Source organism: Taudactylus pleione, unplaced genomic scaffold (assembly GCF_031769625.1).
Source record: "Taudactylus pleione unplaced genomic scaffold, aTauple2 ptg000039l, whole genome shotgun sequence".
Classification (NCBI taxonomy): domain Eukaryota; kingdom Metazoa; phylum Chordata; class Amphibia; order Anura; family Myobatrachidae; genus Taudactylus; species Taudactylus pleione.
The window spans coordinates 1438999-1460639 of NW_028284441.1; the positions used below are offsets into that span (position 1 = coordinate 1438999).

At 36.9% G+C, this 21641-nt stretch overlaps 1 protein-coding gene across 1 annotated transcript; it reads right to left on the reverse strand.

Moving 5' to 3' along the window:
- Positions 1–695: 695 nt before the first annotated feature.
- Positions 696–21494, reverse strand: SPRY3 (sprouty RTK signaling antagonist 3). Its single transcript, XM_088452581.1, has 2 exons — positions 21084–21494; positions 696–1995 (listed from the first exon to the last, which is right to left on the reverse strand). The coding sequence occupies exon 2, from the start codon at positions 1896–1898 to the stop codon at positions 1026–1028; it is 873 nt and encodes a 290-aa protein (XP_088308707.1). The 5' UTR covers positions 1899–1995; positions 21084–21494; the 3' UTR covers positions 696–1025.
- Positions 21495–21641: the final 147 nt, after the last annotated feature.

Genomic DNA, 21641 nt, shown 5'->3' on the forward strand with positions numbered 1-21641 from the left:
AAGACCAAACAAATGGTTCCAGTAAGGTTTCTACAGTATGCAATAGTTATTTAAATCAAAGCTTTGAATGCCACCTGAGAAGTTATGGCTGCAGAATGGAGAAATATATTAATATAGAAGTATGGGCACGATAGAAGTGAAACATAACCTATCCATGCAAAATATATCTTCTTTGGTTTACATCGTATTATGATATGTGACAAAATGCATTGTATTTAATTGATAAGTTTGCTAAACACTTCCTTCTTGAATTCAAATTAAAAAAATAAATAAATAAAATTGGCCCCCTAGCTTCCCATTGGATCGTGTACTCTAGGTGTGGATTATTTAGGCATTAACTCTGCTTCAACCAATCCAATCATCTTTTGAAGATGGTCTCTTCCCTGTTTGATTCATGTTGACATTTTACATCTAATGTCTATACTGTTTTACAAAGTACAGTTCCACTTGCAATTGCTATGTCTTCTAAATTAAAGTGCACACAATTTCATGTTTATCATAAGCTTTTGAAGTCGATCTTCTGTTTTACATTTCTATATTGTGATTCTTTCCTAAATTCAGCCCTGCTGACAAGGTCAGAGGATTTTTCACCATATACCAAATCTGTTCACTACACTGACAATAGTTCTGTCTTTTGTTTAAAAGATTTAAGTCATGAAAAAGTCCAATCAGAAGATCTCATCTTCAATCCTTTTTCACGTGCTCCATCCTGGTGAGAGTGCCAAATCCTACTCGGAGGAGGTAATGTGGTGATGGTCTCAGTATCACTAATATGCAGCCAAAACGGATATTTCCGCTGAAAGTTGTGGAGCTTTAAATGTATCTACTTCTTTCTGATATTTTCTCTCAAATGATCTTTTATCCAAGTTATATTCTGTTAAAATCTTTCTTACATTCCTGAATTGTTAATAGGGTCTTGGTAAGGCTTTCACTGACTCTGGCACCAATTGTTTCCAAAAAGAGAAGAGCAGGAAGAATTGAGGGTGAAACGGAAGTAGGATCAGATCCAACATGGCCATCTTAGGTCATACAGGCTTATCGAAAGGCCTTGGGAATGGTGTGCCACTAGAGGAGGAAATCTTCCTGCAGACCGTGTTGGTGTGGTTCTCACAACGACAGCCTGGTCTTTTCACTTTATCGTAGCCCTTCTGGCAGAGGGTCAGGCAGCCTTTCATAGGAGGATAGCAGCATAGACAGGGCATGAAGAAAGAAAGGAAGCTCATGACTGCCCAACGAGCACAGCAGGATCCCTGGCTGCAAGAACAAGGGTTATCAGCACAATTGTCCTCATCATCAGAAGAGCAGTGGTAGAAGAGGCCCTTGATACAACAAAGGCAAGTTCCATAGTCGATGATATTTTCAGCGGAGCACAAGCAGCGCTGGTCACAAATCCAACATGAAGGGAGTTTCCTAACTTGTGTACACTCATCACATATGCAACGCCCACACTCCTCACAGATGAAAAGGTGGCCAACATATTTGTCTGACTTTTCCATTATCCCTTTTATAAATTGATCTTGCTTCAGGTCACCATCCTTGGGCTGTGTCCTCATAAGTGATTGCCCTGAATGGGATGGGGTGATTCCAGTTAGCAATCTCTGATCTGAAGCGGTGGTGCTTCGAGAAACTGAGCTTATTGTACTGGAATGACTGAGATCATGCATAAGATGTTGTGGATGGTGTTGATGACTTTGGCTGCGATGAAGATCCTGGTGGTTGTGAGACACCAGTTGATCATTAGGCCACTCTTGCTTTGCAGCATGTTGGGAAAGAGAAGGGTTAGACCAGGTTTGCAAGAATGAGACAGTGGGTCTCTCCACATAATCATTGTTGGCTCTGATTGAACGGATTTGGTCAATGGAAAGAACCTGTTGGATGTCTCCGGTAGATATATCCATGATCTTTAGACTCCTTCCTTTATTTATGCAGCAACAGTCACTCTTTGAATAGTAACAATTTTAAGTGGTATTATCCATCATGGTACATCGGAAGATCCTGCAATAAAGAAAAATAGAGACTTTTACTAAGCATATTTTACTTAGTCACTATACAACATTTGATTTGTTTCTACCAAGTACATTTTCACTGTTACAATTTATTGTAGAAGTCAACAATCATATGCATTTTAAGTAGGTCTTCATGATAATAACCTACAGTATATGCTAATTACCCAGACACTTTCTAAAATATAATTTCTTGCCCCATCAGACATTTTTAAATGTAATCATTCATTTACAGCTCCTCAGTTTTACATTTTGTTCTATACATTTTATACCCATATTAAAGTATTTATTACCATCCCTGGATTATATCCAACATAACTGATATCTATAATTCCAGTATACAGGAAACTACATGCTTTTGACCTCATTTGGGTTCAGGAGCACTGTCTCCAACAGCTGTCCATTAGGAGACAGTGGCAACAAATCATTAACCGGCAGCTAAGTCACTCTGCAAGATAATAGATATTTCATCAGCTTATGATATACACAGAGCAAGGGAGACCCGATAAACAATAGTACAGTGACATTGTGCTTAATGCAGTATAAAAGGACCCCTGTGCTGTAACTGCAAAAAGGTCAGTAGTGGGATAATTGGCCTCCTGGGGGTAGATTTACTAGGGTGCAGGTTGTCAACGGTAGCTTTGGCCAGTAGATTTGATACCGCAATAGAAAAAAAATACTAAACCAGCCTTGTTTACTATTTATTTCTATTGCCATTTTAAAACTATCGCCGACTTTGGCAAACCACTCTTTAGTAAATTTTATGCCAGAACAGTATGGAAAAAGGTAAAGGAGGAGATGTACCAAGCCTTTTTAGAGTGACAAAGTGGATAGAGATAAAGTACCAACCAATCAGCTCCTAACTGTCATGTTACAGGCTGTGTTTGAAAAATGGCAATTAGGAGCTGAATGTTTGGTACTTTATATCACTCTCTAAGGCTTTTATATGTCTCCCAAAATCAGCTAAAATTTCATTAACATAATGTTCTACACTGCTCTTTAGCAAATTACTCTCCTAATAAATGTCAGTTTACTACCCTAAGCTAATAAAAGTTGGGATCTATTAACTGTAGCACACGGGAGAAGGCAATAGGGAGTCTGGCAGTTTATTCTACTTGCTCTGACACAGCAAGTGAATCTAACGTCTTCCCTGAGTTAGCTGCATGCATGTAGGTGTGCCTACCTTGAGATTGTTTAGATTTTGGGGGAGATGTACCAAGTCTTCTTAAGAGCGGACAAGTGTGCAGGAGGAAAAGTTGGCCATAGCAACCAATCAGTTTCTACCTATCATTTTATAGAATGTACATTATACATACACGCTAGAAGCTTATTAGTTGCTATGGGACACTTCTCCATTTGTCCACTCTTTAGAAAGCTTGGTACATCGGACCTTTAGTGTCTTACAGAGAGAAGGATTTCTGATAAAACATGCCTGAACCATTAAGGATAAATGGGACAGCTATGTCTTCTGTAGCTTTGGGATTCAGTCAGTGGCGGCTCAAGGCACGGGCTAGCGGGGCCGTCACCTGGAGCACCATAGCCTGAAGGGGCCCAGTCCTGAGCCCTGCCTGTCTGAACATTATTTTTTAGGCGAAAAAACACTATTGGTGCCGCACCAACCTTGTTATTCGTATATATTTGTTATATTCAGAAATTTTACTCAATATTCTCTTCATATACAACCCCATATAATATTCTATTTAATGGGTATATTAAACCAAAATTTATTTGTATGGAGGTGCCACTAGACCATCTTATATAAGTATTATCATTAGAAGAAAAAGAGAAAAGATAAGATATAATGTCCAGTGCACTTTCGTGGGTTCAATATGCCCCTGTTATGTTTTCTGAATGAACAATAAAATGTAACTTTTATTATGTTTCTTAAGATATAATGTACAGATGTACTTGGCAAAATATAAAATTAAAGAATTAAGAAAGTGAGAAAAGATTATTGTGAAAAGCGATTAAAGCACTTCCTGGTGCTGTCAGTCATTTAGATCCTTCTTAGTATCTTTCTGTGAATGCTGGATTGGCTAGGTTATATTGTAACAATATTGTAACTTATAAGTATTGTCTCAAAGTATCTCACCAGAGACTGTGAAGTGAGACAGTATTGTGCAAATGGTATCTAGGTACTGAATCTCTATACTCTCATAAAGGTCTCGCTATAGTGTTAATATTGTCCTGTCCTTAATTAACCATAGCCATTAAAACATTTATAATAGTGCTATATCAGTCGGTGTTGATGAGGTTAATTATTTCATGGATCATAGATTCAATGATTATTTATATATCACAATGACCCAGAAACATTCAAGTAATATGTTCCAGTATTATCTCTAGGATTCAATAGTCCCAGGGTATCCCGCGGGTATGATAATAAGCTAGGTGGGAACACCAATGTTCTCTCCCGATTCGGGTATTAGTCCTCACAAACACACTTACATAAACATATCACATTACACATTATATAACAACATCAAAAATTGGATTCTAAAGCCGCATTCAATTGTGCGGAGACCGGCAGCACCCAGGTAACGCCGACGCGCATTTCGCCTGTGGCTGCTTTATCGAGGCAGTACAACCAGATTGCTATGCATGTCTGGTATTTATTCTATCAGCTGCAATCCTATTCGTCTATCCATATTCATTCCATAATTCTCCGCTTCCGATTGGTTGTCAGGTCTCCCTGCAATTAATTCAAACTCCCTGTCTCCGTGTATGCCTCATGTTACTACCTAACGGTCCACGACAAATAATGACATCATGATTACATTGTTAACACTAAGACTATTCATATATTCTAATTATTATTATATTATTCGTGTTCTCTAATAGATATTTTTATATAAAATGATCGTTTTGGCAATCTGTGTCTTTTCAGCCCAACGTTATTATCAAACGTTCCCCATATTTAGGAGTCATTTTAGATTGGAAAAAATATATTATTTTTGGATATAATCGATAGATCACCTTATTAGTCTGGATACATAGTTTCAATATCAAATAAATAGGATATAATATATATAATATAGTAACCTCTCATAGAGATGGTATGTAGTTTTATATCATACGTTATCAATTCCTCGCTAATATTGTCGAACCATATTACTAGAACACTTAATTATCATGTAATTAAATAAAGTTATCCTTATAATTATATTTATATTTAAGTTATTACCATCCCTGTGTCCTACAAACTTTATATCTAGATGTCAATATATAAAACAGTGAAAGAAAAAAATTATATATTATTTCCCACAATATTCATCCCATGAAAATTTAAAGATAAATGATATATAATATAAATATGAAGAAATTCCATTACCTCCGCCTCCTTAATTGTGTATGGTGAATCCATAATTCGAAATGATGTGTGGATTGTGTAAAATTATATTAAATTCAAAAATATTAGAAAAGTTAAGTAAGTGATCCTACTAAATAATTAATATACTATTACTGATAATATTATGTCTCATTAGTGACCCCTAAAACTAAAACTATTCCCATGTCACACTACAAAAGTGATTTGTGTCTTGTGTGTTATTAACCATTGCTTCATCCTTCATATATATAGATAATACAATATTAATGGTATGATTGCAAATTCTCCAAATTCTTATAAGTAACAATTATATATATATATATATATCCCATGACAATATTTGCATCAAAGATTTTTCATAGATGATCTAAAGGATTTTCACACTATACCTTTATGGAATTCTATGCGAGGTCTTAATATCAGGACTAGTTATATTTCGATAACGATAAAATTGTCGGTACATGAATGATTCAACTGAGAAATAATGGAGAAATATTAGATTTTATAGGAACGCACTGTACTGAATATTCTCATTCATCCCTTGTGATTCTATACTGTTCATAAGGAATATCATCCTTGATTCCCTTTTTAGAAGTTCCTTGGAGATGTCACCTCCGCTTATTCCTAATTTTATTTTCTCAATTCCAAAGGCTCTCAAAAATGTTGGATCACTAATATGTTTCTTTGAAAAGTGTCTAGCGACACTCGTCAGTGGTTTAAAAGACCTGTGATCTGTTCTTGCGTTTCTTACATTTCTGACATGTTCAGAGACCCTCTGTCTCAACTGTCTTTTGGTCATTCCAATATAGTTGAGACCACAGGGACAAAATATGCAGTATATCACTCCTACAGTTTTACAGTTGATGTACTCAGAGATGATCATACTTTTCCCATATCTGTTTACTATCTCCTTCTTAGGTTCTATGTATCTACAGGTTGTGCAGTTACCACATTTGTAGCAACCAGTAATCCCTGTAGTGATCTTTTCTTTCTCTTGTCTCTTAAAATGGCTATGTACTAATTTCTTTTTCAGATTATCTGATCTCTTCCAACTGACATTAATCCTGCTCCCCAGTGTTTACTCCGAATCCTTGTTCAAGGTAAGTATTCTCCAATGTCTTTGTAGAATTTCTCTTATTTGTCTCCATTCGTTGCAAAACGTGCCAATAAATCTAACTCCCCCATCTATGTCAGTTTTTTCTTTTCTCTTAGGTGAAAAATCAGAAGGTCTCTGTCTTTCTTCTTTGCCTGGCTATATCTCCATTTTATAGTTTTATTTCCATATCCTCTTCTCTTCAATCTATCGTTTAGCTCTCTCGATCTTCTGCATATATAATGCATATTTTGTCCCTGTGGTCTCAACTATATTGGAATGACCAAAAGACAGTTGAGACAGAGGATCTCTGAACATGTCAGAAATGTGAGAAATGCAAGAACAGATCAGTGACGAGTGTCGCTAGACACTTTTTAAAGAAATATAATAGTGATCCAACATTTTTGAGAGCCTTTGGAATTGAGAAAATAAAATTAGGAATAAGGGGAGGTGACATCTCCAAGGAACTTCTAAAAAGGGAATCAAGGATGATATTCCTTATGAACAGTATAGAACCACAAGGGATGAATGAGAATATTCAGTACAGTGCGTTCCTATAAAATCTAATATTTCTCCAATATTTCTCAGATGAATCATTCATGTACCGACAATTTTATAGTTATCAAAATATAACTAGTCCTGATATTAAGACCTAGCATAGAATTCCATAAAGGTATAGTGTGAAAATCCTTGAGATCATCTATGAAAAATCTTTGATGCAAATATTGTCATGGGATATATATATATATATATATATATATAATTGTTACTTATAAGAATTAGTAGAATTTGCAATCATACCATTAATATTGTATTATCTATATATATGAAGGATGAAGCAATGGTTAATAACACACAAGACACAAATCACTTTTGTAGTGTGACATGGGAATAGTTTTAGTTTTAGGGGTCACTAATGAGACAGAATATTATCAGTAATAGTATATTAATTATTTAGTAGGATCACTTACTTAACTTTTCTAATATTTTTGAATTTAATATAATTTTACACAATCCACACATCATTTTGAATTATAGATTCACCATACACAATTAAGGAGGCGGAGGTAATGGAATTTCTTCATATTTATATTATATATCATTTATCTTTAAATTTTCATGGGATGAATATTGTGGGAAATAATATATAATTTTTTTCTTTCACTGTTTTATATATTGACATCTAGATATAAAGTTTGTAGGACACAGGGATGGTAATAACTTAAATATAAATATAATTATAAGGATAACTTTATTTAATTACATGATAATTAAGTGTACTAGTGATATGGTTTGACAATATTAGCGAGGAATTGATAACGTATGATATAAAACTACATACCATCTCTATGAGAGGTTACTATATTATATATATTATATCCTATTTATTTGATATTGAAACTATGTATCCAGACTAATAAGGTGATCTATCGATTATATCCGAAAATAATATATTTTTTCAAATCTAAAATGACTCCTAAATATGGGGAACATTTGATAATAACGTTGGGCAGAAAAGACACAGATTGCCAAAACGATCATTTTATATAAATATATCTATTAGAGAACACAAATAATATAATAATAATTAGAATATATGAATAGTCTTAGTGTTAACAATGTAATCATGATGTCATTAATTGTCGTGGACCGTTAGGTAGTAACATAAGGCATACACGGAGACAGGGAGTTTGAATTAATTGCAGGGAGACCTGACAACCAATCGGAAGCAGAGAATTATGGAATGAATATGGATAGACGAATAGGATTGCAGCTGATAGAATAAATACCAGACATGCATAGCAACCTGGTTGCACTGCCTCGATAAAGCAGCCACAGGCGAAATGCGCGTCGGCGTTACCTGGGTGCTGCCGGTCTCCGCACAATTGAATGCGGCTTTAGAATCCAATTTTTTATGTTGTTATATAATGTGTAATGTGATATGTTTATGTAAGTGTGTTTGTGAGAACTAATACCCGAATCGGGAGAGAGCATTGGTGTTCCCACCTAGCTTATTATCATACCCGCGGGATACCCTGGGACTATTGAATCCTAGAGATAATACTGAAACATATTACTTGAATGTTTCTGGATCATTGTGATATATAAATAATCATTGAATCTATGATCCATGAAATAATTAACCTCATTAACACCGAGTGATATGGCATTATTATAAATGTTTTAATGGCTATGGTTAATTAAGGACAGGACAATATTAACACTATAGTGAGACCTTTATGGGAGTATAGAGATTCAGTACCTAGATACCATTTGCACAATACTGTCTCACTTCACAGTCTCTGGTGAGATACTTTGAGACAATACTTATAAGTTACAATATTGTTACAATATAACCTAGCCAATCCAGCATTCACAGAAAGATACTAAGAAGGATCTAAATGACTGACAGCACCAGGAAGTGTTTTAACCACTTTTCACAATAATCTTTTCTCACTTTCTTAATTCTTTAATTTTATATTTTGCCAAGTACATCTGTACATTATATCTTAAGAAACATAATAAAAGTTAAATTTTATTGTTCATTCAGAAAACATAACAGGGGCATATTGAACCCACGAAAGTGCGCTGGACATTATATCTTATCTTTTCTCTTTTTCTTCTAATTATTTTTTAGGCACTCACCAACTCCCAGCTCGGGAAAAACGCGCCCTCCACCCACCTGCTGGTGTTATTGGTATACACTCAGAGGGAGGGAGCGGGGGAGGGAAGGGACGACAGTGCAGCACAGGATGGCGCTGAGAAACTAGCACCGGCCCGGGCTTCAGTTTACTTCCTGATTGATTCAAAGATATTCCACAAACGATCTGAAGTACGGCTGGAGAAAGTTTCAATTAGATTAATGGTAAGATTGAGTGACTGTCACCAGATGCACCAATCATACCATCCACCTATAATGCATTGCTGCATCACAATTGGGAAACACCAATTTATGAAATTAAGTCTAACTTAACATTGCTCCATATAATATCACATCTTAGATACAAGGGCATATTTATCATAAATAAAGAAAAAGTCCTGATAAATAACATCAATTACACTGCACAACAATGAAAATGTTTCCAATGTGAAAATAGTTACTTCTAATTGATTTCAGCATGCAAAGAATGAATATGACATTTAAAACTCTCAGTTAGCTCTGAGTTCTGAGATATAGCCCATTTATGACGATGTAGGGGTATTCCTAGTGAAGTGGGCAGAATGGAGAGAATCTTACCAGCAATCTGCGTTCCGCGCAGAGGGGGCGGGGCCTAATGACCCAATTAAATGAATCAGTTACTTGTCCCCTCCCTTATTCAAATATATGCGATTCACGGGATTACCCCCACAAGATAACTGTGGTGCTCTGAGTGACAAGCATAGTGAGTGATTCCACCAAGACATTTCAGCAATGGAACAAAGATATCAGGGTAGGTGAATCACTACGGTTGGACAGTGACAAGAGATGCCCCAGAAGAGGAGTACAAGCGACAAGCAAAGAGAAAGCACCCCCATGAAATGGCCACTATATTAGATAGTACTTTCGTATGCTGTATGTGTGTTTCGTATGCTGTATGTTTGTTTCATATGCTGTATGTTTGTTTTGTTTTGCGTTCTTATTGGTGATTGATTGAATTAAAACAACTGTTATTTATTTTCTATCAAGAAAATATCAGGTTATTTTAAAATAGCTTTTCACTATGACTATAATACTAATGTACATACAGTATAGTGCAAGTAGTGTAGCTCAAAAAATAGAGCTAGTAAAAACATTCTGAAATCATTTTAGTTTTTCTTGACCTCAAATTAGTAATGTATGGCTATTTTTAGAAAGGAAACAAATTAAAAATATTAAATTGTTGTACAGTGTTATCGCTGCATACCGCAACTCGATACAATGATTGCTGTATATATTTATCAAAGCTCTTCTGAATGCCTGCTGTATTGGTGAAGAAATGCAAAATACTTTTTGGTACTTTTTGAATTTGTCCATGAACCAAAAAAGCGCATGTCTTCAGCACATGCTTGTGCATGTGCATTATACATATTGTAATTTTAACCCTTAAACCACCGATACGCCGTCCAGCCAGCATGTAGTTGGAGAGCAAAGAAAATGACAAGTTCTTTTCTCACTGGGGTCCATCTCTGTTGTGTCCATGGCTGTATGAAGGAATTGAGGAGTGTGCAGCGTGACATGGGAGGGATCAGAAGAGATCCCTCTTCCCTGTGCAGTCACCTGTCCAGTTGACATTTCCATGGTAAGATCCTGCTAATATATCCTGAGATGAATACATGCTACATGCTAGATGGGTACATGCTCCCAAAACTTAGGTTTTTGGAACTTGACAAATTGCACAAGACCACCGTGGGAAATGCGGTGTTCTACCGATCATATGGTGATGCAGGAGAAATCTGTGCTGTTTCCTGGGTTATAGGTTTTATAAATTGGGCTGATATGATAAACACTAAAATAATTCAGAATTGAAGCTCTGATTAAAATTATTATCCAGTTTTGATTAATTGGTGTTTAATGTTTTACTGAGTGGTTATCATGGCAATGCCTCCACAGAAATGGATAGTTTTCAATATTATTTTCTAAATACAAATCCCGATTATAATGTGTATTAAAATCAGTCAGTGAAAGTTTTAACTTAACTCCAACCACAAGGGAAATGCATGACCTTATCTATACTGCAGACTGCTTGGAGAAAACCACTTTATTTCTTATTAACGTGACTCTAATTGCTTTTCCAGGCATTATCCCCTGGAGAGACTTCCAGGAGACACTAGTAAAGTAAGTGAAGTGTTGTACTGTATGCCATTTACACCATCCTGCATAATGCATAGGTCAAATATTATAAAATACAAAATATATAGAATTGGAATTATATATATTTGACATTGAAAAAGAAAATGTACCATGTACATATTTACTATTAGAAAGGAGCATATCTCCTACAGATGAGTAAAATATTTTAAACTGTTCCACAAAGTATCCATTCTGGATTTGGCCATGAAACCGCACGGTGCGCTGGTGTAGTTTGGCTTTAGGTATTCCCAGTCCTATTCACACAACAGAATGAATTGACCATTGTCACCTCACATCTATTAATAGATTATTGGGGGGGAGGAATATAATAGTGGACGACTTTGTAAAAGTGCATGTTTTCTGATGATTTTGTAGTGACATTTAAAGATGTGTTTTTAATAAACTAACCTGGTTTTGCCACTGCAAAAAATTGTACTTTAAATCCCCCCAATACGTTCCACAAAAGGTAAATTTACAAATACAAGGGGAGATGTATTATCCGGCGATATGGGGGTTTAGTGGTATCAGCGCACTTTCACCTGAGAGGCACGAAACTGGGTCTTGATGGCAGAGGGGGAGGGGATGGGGCAGATCAGTTGGCTGAAGTTTTGCCTAAGGTGCCGAGACACCTTGCACCAGCCCTGGATGTGCCACCTAATGTATGAACGGTCAGTGACACTGACCGTTCCAACAGCTGCAGCTATCGATTACAACAGCTGCAGCTATTGTTCCACTATCACTACAGCAGGGACAGCACTGTCCCTGGCTGCGGAGGCTGCTGGGCTCCGGTCTGCACATAAGATCTTGCGATGTTTGCTGCGGACTCTGGCAGGGATCGCCGGAGGGGGGAGTTTTCACTCCACCACTCCGGCAGACGAGATGTTATTACATCTCATCGGCACTACTTTCTGCTTCGCCTTTGTAAAGAGGCAAAGCAGAAAGAGTTATAAGTAGCACGATGCATGTCGCTATAATACATCTCCCCTACAGGGCAGCATGGAATGATGCACAATGGAGAATCAAAATCAGAACTCTGATATTGTGGCAGAGTCAGTTGCAAGTTCAACGATTTTAAGCACTTTCTATACTCACAGTGAGGCCCAGCCTCAACAAGGGGAGGGATTCACAGCCAAGGGGAAGGAGTTGCAGCTGCGGACTTGGGCATGCGACTGACTCTGGGCCTGATTCAGAGCCGGACGCTATTTGCGCTAGCTCGGTCAGAAAAAGGGGCTGGATATTTAAATAGAGCGCTCGCTCTTTGTGGTCTGTTGACGCCTCTATGTCTGAATGAGCGAACGAAACATGCGCTCGCTATATTTCTTAAAACGCCCCCTGGCCGCTCGCATCCTACGTCATCTCCGCTATTTATTAGATTATTCGAGTACATCGAAAGGCGTCTGAACTGCTCGCAGTGCTTGTGGTTGGATTTTCCTACCGCAATCATGCGAACAGTTCAGGCTAAGAAACAACCAAGTGACGTGGTCGATGACGCTGCTTTGTTAATTATGCACACCCTTAAAATGCCCGTTTTGATCGTTTGGCACGCCTGCATTCGGATCTCCACTCCCCGTTTTCAAGCACCTTCCCCTGTTACCACCCACAAATGCCTCATTCTGTCACTCAAATTAGCAGGCATTCGCTATTTTGCGAGCACACAATTTCTGACCGCAATGACTGGTTCACGCATGCGTATTACAACCCATATGCATGCGCAGTTGTGTGAACATCGCTCGGAGCGAACGAGCGGCCGCTTACGAGCGGCTCTGAATCAGGCCCTCTGTTCGCAGAGTTACAAATTTTAACACAACTGTAAATTGCAACTTGTGAATGACTGTGAATATTTTTGCTTATGTCTAGTAATTTTTGAATTTCAATTTGCAAAACTTTGCTTATCTCTAGTACATTTGGTTAGTACTATAGTTCTGCTTCCATTAAAATAAACTAATAATTTTTTTTTCTTTCTAATTCTAATTGTAAAAAAAAAAACAATCCCACAACTCCCCACGAACACAATGAAATTAAATTGCCAGTACAAAAAGATGAAATCTGCATAACAAATGGCACAGTATACTATACAACGTTTTCATCAATGATCTTGAAAATATTATTATCTGACATTTACATATGTAAAACAAAAAGGCAACAATTTTAAAATAAGTTTTTTAAATTGATATTTAACAAGATTGTTTAAAAATTCCGTAGAAAGTTATTTTGGCCAATCCGACAACTTTTTTTTTGTCCAGCTGGCAAGATAACAGTAAGTAAATCTTGGGCTTGGGGAGGAACACATTTGATTTATATCCTATATTTGGAGAATACATCACTGTCTAATGAGCCATTACTGCTTCTTGCTCTAGTAAAATATAGATAAGTAAAAAAGTTTTAAAATAAGTGTTATTTGCATTTACATTTAAGATATTGTGATTTTGATATCTGTAAGGGGAGGTCACATCTTTCCTGGCTACTAGGAATGATGATGTTTGTCCATGCAAGATGACTTTTTGCCTCTTTCTGAGTTCCGTTTTTTTGGAGGGAAAAGTCCGAACTCAGCGTGCAAACTCGAACCTATCCGAGCCTGCACATCCCTAGCTTGTATAATGTGAGAATCCACCAGTGTGTCCTGAACAACCGTGCATCTGCATGTCGAATGACCAGCCTGCTATTTTTCCAACCATCATCTGGTCATGCACCCACTCCATGCTGGGTGCAAAAGATCCATCTGAAGCAGGAATATCATCTCCGTTCGTGTGCTACATCTGTCCGCACTTGTGATCTCCAGCCATGTGTGTATGCTTGATCTGACACATGTGCCGTGGTTGACTTCTTTCCACAGCACATGCGCAGGATGCTGAAATCCACGGCATGAGTCCACAACCCCACTTGTGTCTGATTCAGCTATACAATGTATGAACTATACAGTGGGCCCTTATAAGTGAGCAGACACTGTATACGCCAGGCTGGGACCCAGATCTACTCTTATTTTTGCTTTTCGATTTATTTATGTATTGTGATTATGATCTATTGTGTCTTGATTATGTTATTGCTTCAATTGCTTATCTGTATTGTGTATCTGAGTGACGATTCCATGCTTCAATAAAAAAAAAAATTGCATTGCTTGAAGAATATAAAAAATCTTTGTAAAAATGTCTATTTACACAAGAATGCTCAGAAATGTACTACTTAAAGACTAAAGAAGACCCAAAAATGACATTTCTAGATCCTAAATAAAGTCTTTAGGATGATAGGATGTAAAATCCATTCTATCAAAGACATTTATAAGAAATTTGCAAATACCCACACTTGTATAGATTACCAACCTAGGTTTATACTGGTTTTACTTTTAGACTCATGGTTAATCTGGAAAAAAAAAGTTATGTTGTTTTTTAACTATATTTTTCACTGAATAGAAACATGGGTAATGGCTTTACGGACTAAGTAACGGACTAAGTAACGCCTTTACGGACTAACAGCACACAACTGATCCAATTTTCTGTTTCTAAAATATGGAAGCTTTGTTTTGTACCAAATTACATCTCTTCACATGTTCTACAATGTCAGCAATTCAAAAGGCCAACTATAGACACTTACATGTGCTTTAGTGCACTAATTACATGTACTTTTACACATATATCAGCAGACTTATGTGGCAACAATTCCTATTTACTATACAAAATCACAATTTCAATAAAACTTGAAATGCCCCATGCCCCATCATTGCCAATCAGAAAACTCCACATGGCCCATGAGTTGCATACATGCAGGCTGGAACATATAGCATGCACAGTTCATGATAAAATACTGCTGATTGTAGGGTAACTTATGTGGGGGGGGGCAAGGCTGTAGGGCATTAGAGAAAAAGCCCAATAAGGGTGCAGTTATGACGTTAGCAAGGTGTATAGATGAATGGGGTCTTGGGTGCAGTCGTAGCTAGATGCTTCAGTTTTCACACACTGCATCCGTAGACCTCATAGACCTGATCTGTACGGAACTCCTGTCAGTGCAATCCCATGGCCCTGTGGCATAGAAGGTGCTGAAAGTTTAAGGCCAGACTTGAGAGTGTAATTGGTGCTGAGGGCTTCCAGGAACAACTGCTTCCATGGTAAAGCCACACCCCTGTGGCTCGGATTGCAATCAGGCTGGACACATTTTTTCATTTAAACAACAGGCAGGGCGCTGTGCCCTGTTGAAGCAGCCTTGCAGGAACACCAATACCGCTTTTCCACCAAACACAGTTCCAAGCCGGGTCAGACCCAGGACTTACAGCATTCCCACTGCAGCCCCGGCCTGGGATATTCCTGGGACACCGCCGGCACTTGGAGATGATGTCATCACTAAGTGCCGGCGACCTGGGGGGAAATCCTTCCAGGAGGGTCTGATGTCACAGCTGTGCCTGGGGAGACGGGCAGGGAGAGATTACAGCCTCCCCGTATGAAGCAGGAATGGGGTAAAAACTTAAATTGTCCGGACCATATGGGGAGGTTGTAACCTCTCCCTCCTTGGTGACAGCTGTCACAGGCCCCTTCCAATTTTACCCAATCACCATGCTGTAATCAAGTCCCGGGTCAAATGACTCGGGATACCCGTTTACACTCAGCCTTACCTGGGTTCTACCGCTTGAGACCCGGGAAGAAATGTCGGGTCAGTCGACCCAGGATATTTTCCTAGGAACCTTTTCCACTGAGCCGCGACCTGGGTTGACACGGCAATAACCCAGGATTTTGTGACGGTGGAAAAGGGTTTAGATAACTCATCCACAAGCTCACGTTCATCATTCTATTCAGTATGATCCTATTCTGGATGCATACATTTTCTTCACTGGCTCCCAAACTGTTGTTTTGGTGCCTGTATTTATAAAAGCATCCATCCTGTGTGCAGGTGTTTTAATGCTTTGGTTTATTTATAGTTTTTTATAGCAAGCCGGATATCATGATATTTTGTACATGACATAATGGCTGTCAAAGTAAATGGAATGTATACGTATATTTTTTTTATCAAAAATGAATTGTCCATTGTTTTGGTTTTTTGACATCCTCGGACATGGATGACATGTTCATAGAACTCTTAAATTCTCTAAATTGAAATGCTTAAGACTGGGAACTTTCTGAATTTAAACTTGTGTGGTTCTCATACAGTACCGTGCACAATAATTGTGCAAGCAAGCCGGCCAAGTGACTGGTTTGAATGGTTATCATTCAGCGCATGGACCTGAACGTTAATTGTTCGCAGACTGAATACAGTTGAAAAGCAATCTAGATCATTCGATTTGGTTATCAAACCTATCTAATACATCCAAGCTTCATTCAGCCAAGTTCAGGCTGTGAATGGAGATCACCTTCATACATTGTGTAATCATTCCATCGCTCCACCCTTCCTCCATGTCAGCTGGTCGACAGCAACTTATGGCCAGCCATACATGTCAGTCTATGGGTTATTAAGTGCAATGATTCATGTTGACAGAAAAGAGTGTAAGTGAGTGTCACGCAATATTTAGGAATGATTTTGACAAATGTGCTCTGCAAACAGACTCCAGCTATTAGTGTCTATCACTCATGTATTTTGTGATGGAATGAATGACAGTCATTGAAAGTAAAACACACTTATATATGAGGAGCACACCATGCAAGAAGCAACTTTTTTAAAAATAATTCTCTGAAAAATGCCGTACACATACAGTACATTGCTTGTACGCAAGTATTGGGTGTTTACGTTACAACATCACCATACAGTATCATGGAAAATTACCTTACACATACAGTACATGGTTAGTGCACATGTATTGGGTGTTTACGTTACACCATCACCATACAGTATCATGGAAAAATGGCTTACACATTCAGTACATGGCTAATGGACATGTATTGGGCGTTTACATTCCACCATCACCATACAGTATCATGGAAAATTGGCTTACACATACAGTAGTTGGCTAGTGCACATGTATTGGGTGGTTACGTTACACCATCCCCATATCATGGAAAATTGCCTTACACATACAGTACATGGTTAGTGCACACGTAATGGGTGTTTACGTTACACCATCACCATACAGTATCATGGAAAAATGCCTTACACATACAGTACATGGTTAGTGCACACATATTGGGTGTTTACTTTACACCTTCACCATATCATGGAAAAATGCCTCACACACACACAATACATGGCTAGTGCACATGTATGGGGCATTTATGTAACTCCATCACCATATCTTGGAATAATGCCTTTAATATACTGTACATGAACAAATATTGAGGGGTGTTTAAGCTCCCACAGCTTCCCCAGGGCTTGCTTCTAAAAACTGTACAGTAAGTGCATGTGCATCACTGCTTCTAAGACATCCCATCAGCCAGTCTTATGACGTAGATTTGCCTACTAGCATGATTCCAATGTCAGAAAGGTCACAGATTCTAATCTCTTTTCTGTCACTACAACCTATACGTTTGGCCAACAGATATGTTCTAAGTGGAAGAACAGTGCACCCACTGATGACAGAGCCTGAAATGAGACACGTTTAAGTCTAATACACCTTTGGAGCTGATTGAAAAACAACAAGAAACAAAAATAAGTAATATAATATATTTGAGAAATGATTCCAATGAAAAGTACATGAATTACTCTACCAACTTTATAAGACATATCTGGTATTGCCAAGTACTAGCTTATTGTACACATTGTATTTTGTTTACTATTTCAGATTATTTTTATGCTATAAATTTTGCCTCATACATTGTAGCAGCTGTTTTTTTTATTATTTAACTAATAGGCAGAATAATGTTATTTATATAATTTAAATGTAGGACTTCAGATTCTGGGATAAAAATCAGGTAGCCCAAGACAGACAATTAACATAATACAATTTAAAATAAAACCCTTTAATTGTTTTTTAGTCTTTAAATAAATTAAATTAGGACCATGAAATTATTCCTGCTTTATGCTATACTAATGTTTTTGTTTTTTTCTTATTTTTTTGTGGGATAATAGAATTGCTTTCCCTGTAGATGTAGAAATACTTTTTTTTGTATTATGTTTATGCATTTTATGCAATTTAATATGCTTATTGGTGCAATGTCTTGGATTCAAACCTACATATTACTTTGCAGTTTTGCTGAGAAATGTGGATCTTCTCTGTTTCACAGCAACATCTATAGTTAGTTATATATTTTTATATGTTTTTATTTGTACGTGATATTAGCATCACTTTAATTGGACAAAAACCTTTAAATATAAAAAAATCTCTTAGATGTTCAATAGATACTGGTAGTGTCAGCAGGACGTGCAACATTTTCTCCTTACTGGTGCTTAATGCTCTCTGACGTCAATTCTCCAACAGGAAATCCGGTCACAGACTGACGTGCAAGAAGGTGTCATCCACCAGTAGGTGGCAGCAGTGGGTTTAGCCCCATAACATCAGTTACTTGGTACAATTAATAAGGGGTAATGTTTAGGCCCTGTAACAATGTGTTCCATGTTATTGACAATATAACAGCCATATTTGAGTAAATTCATGGATAGACTATTTAAACGTCAATTGCCGATCCATTGGGATGTAATTTAAAGGTCAATTGCATCCCAATGAATCCGCACTTTGAAGTTGAGGGAAAAACGTCCCTAAAATGATAAGATAATATTTATTAGGTAGCATTTTGTGCTTTTTGATAAATCCAGAACCAAAAAGGGCAACTAAGATTGTACTCGGGCCCGTAGCCACATCCTTTACACTGAGCCTGCTGCTATTTAATCAGAGAAGGGCTAGAGGGGGAAATGCCATGAAATACACATAAGATCTTTAATTGCTATCTATGAACCCAGTTTGGTAATGTTAGCATCTAGCTCCAGACAAGGCTCCATAGAATTTAGATTACCTTTGGACAAACCTGGGATGTTATTGCAAAGAAAGACTCTGTAAATTAATATGTCCTTAGTATAATACTACTGTGACTACTGTGATTCTTAAAGCTACAAAAACAATGATATGTTAATGGAGATAATCCAAAATGGCCAACTATCTTTTATATATTTTGTGCAGCATCATTCTGTTTGATGCTAATGTGTTGTGTTACAGTATCTTGTCTTATGGCAAAGGGTTTATGTTGTATCTGTGATAGGATATTATTAATGAATATGATGTTTTCTGAAATAAAGCAGGTGAGAGGTCCTTCCTTTGCCTAAATGCACTCACTTGATCTAAAATAAGAACCTGGTCTATAACATAAAAACTCTTAAATTTAAAAGAATGGGAAGATCATTACTTGGCTTATATTAAGACGTGACGGGTGTTCATCATTCCTCATAGCTGTTGCTGGACAAATATCCCATCATTCCCTACTAGCCATTTGGTTGGTTTGAGACAATTTTACAATCCTTCAACAGCTGATGGGTACAGTGTCCATCCTTTTGCAAAAGCCACTATAGAACCTTAAGGAACCTTAAAAACTTGCTGTATTGATACAAGAAATAAAGAGATTTAGCCAATGTTACAAGGACCAGAGAAAAATGAACCACATCCTCTTGCTGCAGCTAAGACTCTGCTGTTTTTGCTTGTCGACTCCCTTTTCATTCATATAATGTTAGTACTGGGAGCTGAATAATGAGAGAGCTGTAAACCTGCCACTTTCAAAATTCTAATAATTCATTTTTTTATTTGTCACTTTATTGAGTTTAAGAATATATATGTTACATTTCTCAAGAATAATTTATATACCTTCATTAACCGTTACCATTGTTTGTAACACTGGGATTGATTATACTTATTTTCCTTTTATTTACTACATAGAACAATTTTCTATTTCTTATGATCATCACTAAACCTTGTATAATGCCCACACCTTTTCTCATCTGCATTGATAGCAATGCACTTCGGAAACCGGTTAAAAATCTGCATAACGAATATCTGATCTTCTAAAAAGAACAATTATCTTTAAGTAAAGTATACTGCTTTTACTACTGTATTACCTGTTTGTCATTATATAACCATTATATCTACTCCTTTTCAAAGCTCGATGACAGCGATTAAGGAGTGGTTATGTATGTTGCATTATAAATGCGGTTTAAATCTGAAACAATACTGCATTGCATAGAGCTACACAAAATAATAATAACGCTACATTTTAGTTACTTATGACAATTGACTTAGTATTGCTTTAGAACTTTTATCGGCCATATTTTCTTGCACGATGTTTTTAGTTTTTTGGAGCAAATTCTATTTTCCCACATTAAAATGAATATATCAGACATTATGTTTTAGAAATGAATAATGTATAAATATTTAAATGATAATATCATGCAATGTAGGGCTAAAAAAAGTTACACTAAATAGTTACTAATCCATGTATAATCCTATGTGTTTCCCACTTAAAAAAAATAATATATATATATATATATATATATATATTATATATTTTATATATATATATATATATATATATATATATATAGAATTGTAAAAAAAAGTCATAGCTTTTTTAGATTTTAATTTTGGTTGCGTTTTTTTCTTTTAAATTATCAATGACAAATGTATACCATAATTTATACAGAAACATATATTTTGTTATATTTCTGTTTTGTTTCTAACATAGAGGCATTTACTATGACTTACAGACCTCTTTGTATCTGCATGGAAAGGATTAATGTCCCCTGCATTTCTTCAAATAAATGCAAATTTTTATCTTTGTAAATGCAGTAGAAACAGTAGAAATTGCTCTTCTCGGATTTAAAGCAGCACGCAAATAAGTAAGTTTAATGTCAATGTGTATTGTTATTATCACAGTAGTGTTATTTGAATTATGTGTATTATTATTAAAGGTTAGCAGGCAATGTAATATGGTCAACATCATAATATAGTCAACTTACCTATGTGATACTTTAGATCCATGTTGCTATGACTGTATATAGTCCCCACCCAGATCCAGGTAGTTAGTGATTCTCCGTCTTGCCCTTTGTATGCATCCCAGCTATAGGAAAAGTGTGAATAATTACTCCTCTAGAAGAAAAGGTGTGTCACCTAAGCACCCCACAAGCAGACAGTAATCACACACAAGGTATGCATCTAGCATCAGAGGTCCATAGATGCTGCAGACAGATGTGAGCACATCAGAGCTATGCACACTCCCAAGGCTGAAGCTGCATCACACACAGTCTTTCGGTTAAATCCGCAGTTCAATGTATATCTTCCATAAACATCTATAGATCTATAATTATATATACATGTTTGTGTGCAGCTAGATTGAGCTAGAGAGACATTGTCTTGGCTGCCTCTCTGCACAGCCTGATCCTGCCTGAATGCTGAGAGGTGGTGCTGATCTCTGACACTGTGTTTTGTGAATGCGGATATTCTCAGTTATCTTGTGAATGAGTTAAGGGGGTGGAGAGAGGTGGAGCCCAGAGGGTTTTTGTCAGTCTGCTCACTGG

What these genes read in the sequence shown, in the direction of transcription:
- SPRY3 (XM_088452581.1), bottom strand. Translation starts at nt 1,898, where the DNA reads ATGGATATATCTACCGGAGACATCCAACAGGTTCTTTCCATTGACCAA.